Source organism: Gordionus sp. m RMFG-2023, chromosome 2, assembly GCF_954871325.1.
Source record: "Gordionus sp. m RMFG-2023 chromosome 2, tfGorSpeb1-WG-v2, whole genome shotgun sequence".
Classification (NCBI taxonomy): Eukaryota; Metazoa; Nematomorpha; class Gordioida; order Chordodea; family Parachordodidae; genus Gordionus; species Gordionus sp. m RMFG-2023.
In genome coordinates this window covers 61,006,306-61,015,032 of record NC_088776.1, presented here as the reverse complement: position 1 = coordinate 61,015,032, position 8,727 = coordinate 61,006,306, and the positions used below count along the sequence as shown (strand labels likewise).

Sequence of the window (8,727 nt, the reverse complement as noted above, 5' to 3'; positions counted from 1 at the left end):
ACCCCAATAGTGACCACAAACGAACACTATTTGTCATTACCTATAAGTTTTTAAAAAATATAGGTTCAAAAATCCGACTTTTTACAAAAGATAGAGAATTTTTATATATATACTTAAAAAATTAATATATAAATTTTTATGGTTCATTTTTTGGGAGAACACAATTATTAAATTCTAATTTAATTTTTATAGATTTTTAATATTGGTGTTTTAAATATTATCGTAGAAATTTTTAAAAAAGTATTTAATAAATATAAAATAAATAAAAAAATATAAATAAAGATCCTCAAAATATTAATTAGAATAAATTATAAGTAGTTTATTACAAAATGATCTGAAATTTATGTTAGTATATAAACGCGCTGGAATATATTTAGGATCAAATCATATTTTTCAAAATTTAAAATTCGCCGCAAAAAAATTGGAAAACTTAGAATCTCTTGCTATATAACAAATTATCAACGGCTTCTGCTACCACTCGTTATTAAATTAAGATAGATAAATTTTTTATAAAATGTAATATTTGTTATATAAAAATTATCTTACGGGAAGCGCCTTCTGCTACGACTTGTCCTTAAATTAACATATACAAAATTTAAAAAAAATGTATTTGCTATATAACAAATTATCAGCGACTTCTGCTACTACTCGTTATTAAATTGAGATAGATAAGATTTAAAAAATGTAATATTTGTTTTATAACAAATTATCTTACCGGGAGCGCCTTCTGCTACCACTTGTCCTTAAATTAAGATATACAAAATTTTAAAAAATGTATTTGCTATATAATGAAACGAATTATCAGCGACTTCTGTTACTACTCGTTATTAAATTGAGATAGATAAGATTAAAAAAAATGTAATATGTGTTTTATAACAAATTATCTTACCGGGAGCGCCTTCTGCTACCACTTGTCCTTAAAATAATTTATACAAAATTTTATAAAATGTAATTGCTATATAACGAATTATCAGCGACTTCTACTCGTTATTAAATTGAGATAGATAAAATTTAAAAAAAAAATAATATTTGTTATTTACAGTGAAACGATACACATGTTTAAATATACTATAAAAGGGGGTAAACAAAATAAGATTTTATTTTTAATAGAATAAAGATTGAAATTAAATATGGACAAGCAATTAATTAAGAAGATTAATAGTTGATTAATCATTATAAAAAAAATGTGTAATTTGTGATGAAAAATGAATTTTTTTTTTTATTTTCTTTGAGAATGCTCAAGTAAGATATTTGATTAAATTTCATTTAAAATTCTAAATCATTTTTTGTAAAAAGTCTTTTTAATATTTTAGAATTTCTTAAATGTAATCTATTTTGTATATCCATTTATTTCGATAAAAATATGATAACACTATAAACTTTTATAATAATTTCGATAAAATAATTAATACATAAAAAATATAATTATAATTTATCAAAATATTCCATTGTTCCACGAATTTGATGTTGGTACCTTTTTAGAAATTAAAAGAGTTAATATTATAATTATTAATACAAATCGATTATAAAGATTACCTAATTAATCAGTTGCCCGCGATAACCCAACTCCAAATAGCTTTGCATGTGATTGTAAAAGTTAGTGAAATCATAAGGAATAAATCCGTGTAAGAGTTGAATAATATTCCTAACAATTTCATCTCTTGAATTAGGGCGGGGATTGATTGCTCTAAATTTATTTTTCAAAACTCCAAAAAAATTTTCAATGGGATTTAACTGAGGTGAATAAGGTGGTAGGTATTCAATCCTACCTTTATAAGAATCGATAAGATGGCTTCTATGGATAGATGCATTATCCATTACAATGATTGCATCTGGTGGTAGGATACTAATAAGCTCCGTCATAGAATCACGGAATAATAGCCCATTATAAGCTCCGTCTATTATTTTATAATGAATTACCCCTCCAATTCCGATTGTACAAAGGATACTTACATTTTTGCCCTTAGAGGATGGGATTTTTATTATTGGACGGACATTGTATGGCGCCCAGGCGTAGATTGGTACAACATGCAAGTTTATTCCAGTCTCATCTAAGAAATATAAATTTTCTCTTGGGATATTTAAGATCTTTGCACAATAAATTTGACGAATATTAATAGCCCCGGGAGTATTTCTTCTATCAGGCTCCTTGCCAGCCCTTTTTTTAGACCAACCAATATTTTTAATATATTTACTAATTGTGGTTTTTGTTTTTGGACTACCAGGAGGTAACTTTTCTATTATCTCCTGAATAGTCAAAGTGTTATTATCCATTAATAGGCTTATGATACTTCTTTCAATAATGGAAGAATCTTTCTTTTTACTTCCTCTTTTTTGAATATTATATTCCTTTAAAGGATCTCCATTTATTTCTGGGAATGTATCCCGTCTAAATTTGTGAACAGATGCAGTAGACATTTCGACATATTTTGCTATGTCTTTTATTTTCATTTGTTGTTTTTCCGGCATTGATAACATTTTGGTAACTATATCTAATTTTTCTTTATTCCAATATTTGTGTATTCTTTTTGGTCTTTGAATTCTCGACGAAGATTGGGAGTTTTCATTTAAATTGGAAAAATTAGTATTACTATTGGATAATAAAGATTCTATATTAAACATTTTTTTTTATTATTTAAGAAAAATTAAAAATAATTAATATGTAAGTATTTTAATTTTTTATTTTGAATTAAATTTTAACACATTTTTTTTATAATGATTAATCAACTATAAATCTTCTTAATTAATTGCTTGTCCATATTTAATTTCAATCTTTATTCTATTAAAAATAAAATCTTATTTTGTTTACCCCCTTTTATAGTATATTTAAACATGTGTATCGTTTCACTGTAACAAATTATTTTACTCGTTAAATTGAGATATTTAAAAAAATATATTGATTCTTTTTATAATTCTCAAAAATCATTTTAGTTGATTAGTATTTCGCATTTTGCCAGTCACAATAAACATAACTATAAATTTGATGATAAAATAATTAAGAATGCATCTAATATAATTACATATTTTATTCACGTTAATATAATCTATCTCTTTGAATATCACTTTTATGAATTTTATATTTAAAACATATTTTTCATCTATTATTATTATAGTGTTTTTTATATATAAATCATTTTAATATTATAATAAATGTAAAATTGAATTATTTAAAATATTTTCCCTACCCCCTCTGTATTTGGATCTTTGATTTTTTAAAATAAATTTTCAAAATAAATTTTTAAAAAAATTATTCAAATCTAAAATGATCGAAAAACTAATTTCAATTATACAGAAGTTGTAATAATTTATATAATTTTAAATCTATTGAGAATCTTTTTTTATCTTAATCTTACTTAAATTTATTTTCTCTCATTGTTGTTTTTAGGAATAGAAATTATTTTTGAATTTATCAATGAAAAACTTTTCTATATTCCTAAAATATAAAAATGAACACTTGAATTCTTAAATAAAATTGGATGCAATGTCAAATTTAATTTTAAAGAAAATGGATGGCTATTAAACCTGGATTATTGAGGATTGTATTTACTAATAGCTGCACAAAATCTAAATTTATATTAAATAAATAGTAATTATGTTAAATAATAAAATAAAATTCACAGTTTTTTGTAAATTCAAAATTATATATTTAAACTTTCAATGAGAGGCCCAACATTCTCTATATATATTAATAAAGAATCGTAAAATTATATAATCTAAATATATATAAAAAAATTTATAAATAGTAACTTCTAAGAAAATGCTAGGATAGTTACATCATGTATGAATAGCAAATATAATGATTTCTATAAAAGATGCATTTTTATTTTTAAAAATAATTGGTATAATAAAATAAAATTCACAGTTTTTTATAAATTCAAAATAATATATTTAAACGTTCAATGGCCTCATTATTCTCTATATATGTAAATAAAGAATCATAAAATTATATAATATAATTTAAAATAAATTTGATATATAGAAATTTCTAAGAAAAAGCCAGGATAGTTACACCATGCAAGAATAGCGAATATAATAATTTCTATAAGATGCATTTTTATTAAAAAAAAAAAATACTTATTATAAAGCACACTTCATATTCAAAGCCTATTTTATATTTCGATTTTATGTTCCAAATTGCATTTAGATAATTAAAGCAAAATTTAAAAAATTATTGTACATATAAATTATACGTTCTATTCCTTGCAAAAACTCATCTAAATTTTCTTTATTTTTGGAGGTAGAATTGAAGAATTATATAAAATTTTACCTAAAGATTTAGGAATATCTCTTGCTTCTATAATATAAAATATTATACCATTTAATCGCAATTCTTTCTTTAAAAAACTAGAACCCTGCAAATTCTTTATGTTCTTTTTCAATATTTATAAGATGCTGTTAGTATTCTATGTTTTTTAAAAAATACAGTGTGTGTCAGAAATTTGACACTAACACTGATAAAAAAAGTTATTTATAAATAAATAAATACATAAGATTTGGAATAAATTTAGAAATAATTTATGAAGTTTATAAAGAAAATATATTATATACTAAAGGAGCAAAAATTAAACTTAATTTTATAAAATTGTTATATTAAATATACTTTTCTTTCTATTTTCCTGTTGTATTATATATTTAACGATAGGCTTGTTCATTCGTGCAGTTTTATACATTATTATATAGGTTCTATTTCTTCCTGCTATTTTATTATTTTCAAAAGATACAAATTAAACATTTTAAATAAAATAATTTTATTTTTAATGAAATAATGAACTTTTGACTTAATTAACAAAATCAATTCGACTAGTTCAACTAACTAATAAATGCCTCATCTTACGAGTAAATAACACCTCATCTTACAAACTTGAGAAACATTTTTTAGTATTTAAATCTTTAGACTTAACCTATATTTGAAAATAATTTTATTTCCTTGATATTAATGTTAATATCATTTACAAAATACATGTTAAAAAATTTTGCATAATATTTAATCAAACCTTCAGTTTTGGTGGGTATATGATTACTGGCTATCACAAATACGATTATACTGCAATTAAGTTTTGATATTTTCCCATTTTTTAGAGATTCTAATTAAAATATTTTTTTTTATATTAGTAAGATAGATAAAGGCCTGATTTTGCTATATGGCATACATTAAATCACAATCTTATAATACAGTCTTATAATTCTTTCTATAATATTATATAATCCTCTCAAATTATTTTATTTAGCAAAAACAATTAATTTTTATTTTAACTAACTAAGTACTATCTTATTAAATTTCTATATTATTAAATATTTAGTAAAATAAAATAGACTTTTTTTTCTTAGACTAAAAAAATTTGATTGGTTTTTTATAAACTTCTTTCTGCCTTGAATATTTTTATTCTTGGAATAAATAAATTTACATTCTTTAAACCCAAAAATGTTTTAAGAATTAGTTTTATTTAATTCAAATTTTTCATCATCGGCATTTATAAATTTATCTTTATTTATTTGTTAAAAGTTCGGCATTAATATAAAAAAAAGTCTCATTTATTTAATTCTTGAGAGTTACAAGGAATAAATTGAATCTCTACTATTTCCATTTGATAGTAATGTAATTACTAAAATATATAAAAAAACACGAAAATCTGGTGAACATTGAGATAAATTTATTAGGAAAACAATGAGTGAGATGATTATTCATATTTTTTAAAATTTCAATAGATGTGTAGCAACAAAAAAAATTTTTTAGGCCCCCAAATTTGGCCCCCAGATAAAATCTTTGGCCCCCAAAATTTTAATTCAATATTTTTATATTTTTAAAATAAATTTTAAATATTTAATCACAAAACATGTCTAGTTTTTTAATTTTTTTCTATTCTGTGTTATTTTTATCCAATAATAAAATCATTCATTCATATTTTATCATTTTCATGTGCGTATGTGCCTATAACATTATATAGGCACTTAATTATCATATATCACGTTTAATTGTATATATTTCAATAATAATTATTTTATTTATTATAGTCCAATCACAATATTATTATTATAATATAACTAGTTAAGAAGAAACAATCATTTATTAATTCCTATTTCAAGTTCAACAAATGTTAAGCAGCATCATAACCTCTACGAACCACTAGTATTACTACAGAAATTCCTGAAACTGATTCTGCTCATAGTTATTAAAAATATTTTTAATATGTTTTGTTACTTAGTGAGGAATTATTTTGCCATGACTTATATGAACAAAAACTAATTTCTATATGGTTAGCAAAACTTATATTGTCAAAATTTCCTCTAATAATTTAAGTTCAATTTAAATCCCAGGAGACCTTGTCCAGAATGAACCAAAGCAAATCAAATTAAACAATTACATGAAAAAAGATATCCATGGAAGGCTAAGAATATTTCAAAAATTTTAGTATAGAGGTCGAGAATGGTTGGAGTACAGTGTAGAAGCTGACGCTTTGTGTAGTGCAAGTGATGAATTAGGCAAAAGGGATTCAGAAATTGATAATGTTAGCTGCAAATAAGGGTTTGCTAAAAAAGCTCATTAAAATTCAAAAAAAATTTGGCATGATAAAAATCTAAATATAAATAAGAATACTGAGATAACAATAATTTTAGTAAGCCAACAAATTAACCGCAATCGTTACTCCAAAAAGATCCTGAATTAAATAAAATTATAAAATTTACACCCAAAAATGCCCAATACATTACCCCAGATTTAAAATGAAGTCATATCTATTATGGCAGATATGGCGCTTTAATATATTTCAGATAAATAAAACAAAATTGAGATGCCTTTTTTATATTTTAAGGCTGATGAGACAAAAGACGCATCAGGTTGCGAAAATCTGAGCATAATTATTCGCTATATTTTTTTTGGAGAAGTCAAGGAAAATTTAATAGGAATTATTAATTTACAGTGTCTTTCTGCTGAAAGCATTATTCATTGGCATTTAAAGTAACTTTAAAGTTAAATATACAAACCAAGCATTTGATGGTGCAAACATTATGTCTGGCCCAAATAAAGAAGTGCAAACCTTACTTCAAAAAAAAATTAATAAAAAAGTTCCCTTTACACATTGCTATAAACACAAGTTGTATCTTGAGGCTTAAAATTAGTATAATAATATTGTTATCATTTCTAATTTTTTTAATTTATCCAATGCATTGTATAATATTTTTAGAAGTTTTAACATATCTATCCTGTAAATATACAGGCCATGCTCCTAAGAGATTTTTAGACCTAGGTTTGAAAACATCGTAACTCTATTTATGCAAACCTCAAGGCTTTAATTATATTATTTTGGCTAAAACCCAAAGTAACATACAATATATATAGATCATTTAAAATAAAAATTTAAAATAATACCTTTTAAACTTTTTGGACAGACCATTATGAGTAGGCTTGGTTTATTTTTGTAAGTCGATAGATTGACGAATATGGAATTGTTATCTGTTAATAATAATGAACACAGTATTATTGTTTTTTTATTTAAAATATAACTAATTAAAGTTTAGAATCATGTCGATAAAAAGTGTAGCATTATATAGAAATAAAGTTATAAATGTAAAAAATAACCCACAAAATTTATACAAAGAATCAGAAGTCTCACACTCACGAATCTAGATTTAACTAGCTCAGTTCTTTCCCTATTTAATCATGATACTATTTTTAAAATATCATTGGGCTATCGTATTAGACAAATCTTGATATTAATAATGTATCTATTTAATCGTTCAAATAAAAATCTTCAGATGTACATAATAAATAATAAACGATGAGCAAAAAAAAACTGATTACTCAGATTTATTTATTAATTCTTAGGTAAAAATTTAAGAAAATAATAATTTCCAAGATATTAAGTGAAGCAAGCAGACAAAATAAGTAACTCTGATATATATTAAAAATTAGATTTAAGAAATGATCGCACAGATATAAACTAATATATTCATTTTAAAAAATGAGAATAATGTAAGAAATGCCCAAAATTATTTACTTTAATTACTATAAAATAAATAGAAAATTAGGGCCAGAAATAGACCAAATATGGAGATAAATCTAGTGTAAATTATATAATTAATATTATTTTGAAAGGTGATATTTATCATAATTGTTAATTTATAACATTTTTCAAAGAACCATTTATTAATAAATCTCTTTAAACATTTAAGTTAAAAAAAAGGATAAGATATTTCAAACACAAACATCATAATAATTATTAAATCATTATAACTAAAATAATAGTGCAATCTTTTGCGACCTATTTCAAAATATATCATTATAAAAGAGGTTTTAAAAAATCGTCTACACCCAACCCTCTAATTATTAAGACTCGTGGATCTAAAGAAACAATTAGTAAAGAAATCAAAGTATTAAATCTACAAATTTATTTTATAAATTCTTGTTATTGATATCAAGATCACCTTCCTTGATATATATATAAACAATTCTTTTTATTGATCTATTTTAAATATCCTAAATAATAGCCGTTTTATTTGTTTTTTTCATATGTTTCTGCTAAAAATACGGCAAGTTTAATAAAGTGTTAGTCAATATGATACTTTATTTGTTAATTAATTTATAATATTAAATGTTAAAACATTTAAAATTGTCTAATCCGAAACATAAACCATATATAAAAATTAATTTTACCCTTAGAAAAATACAATTTAAATTTTAAGCCTGATAATCATATCCCGATTTTTTTAAATTTTTTGCCATCACAATGG

At 22.8% G+C, this 8,727-nt stretch overlaps 1 protein-coding gene and 1 long non-coding RNA gene across 2 annotated transcripts; both read right to left on the bottom strand.

Moving 5' to 3' along the window:
- Window positions 1-1,344: 1,344 nt before the first annotated feature.
- Window positions 1,345-2,644, bottom strand: LOC135924620 (uncharacterized). Its single transcript, XM_065459710.1, has 2 exons — window positions 1,537-2,644; window positions 1,345-1,474 (listed from the first exon to the last, which is right to left on the bottom strand). The coding sequence occupies exon 1, from the start codon at window positions 2,620-2,622 to the stop codon at window positions 1,537-1,539; it is 1,086 nt and encodes a 361-aa protein (XP_065315782.1). The 5' UTR covers window positions 2,623-2,644; the 3' UTR covers window positions 1,345-1,474.
- A 1,694-nt stretch (window positions 2,645-4,338) lies between these two features.
- On the bottom strand, window positions 4,339-7,438 carry LOC135925446 (uncharacterized). Its single transcript, XR_010571637.1, has 4 exons — window positions 7,367-7,438; window positions 4,995-5,084; window positions 4,601-4,696; window positions 4,339-4,403 (listed from the first exon to the last, which is right to left on the bottom strand). It is a non-coding gene; the product is annotated as an uncharacterized LOC135925446 (long non-coding RNA).
- Between the last annotated feature and the right edge of the window lie 1,289 nt (window positions 7,439-8,727).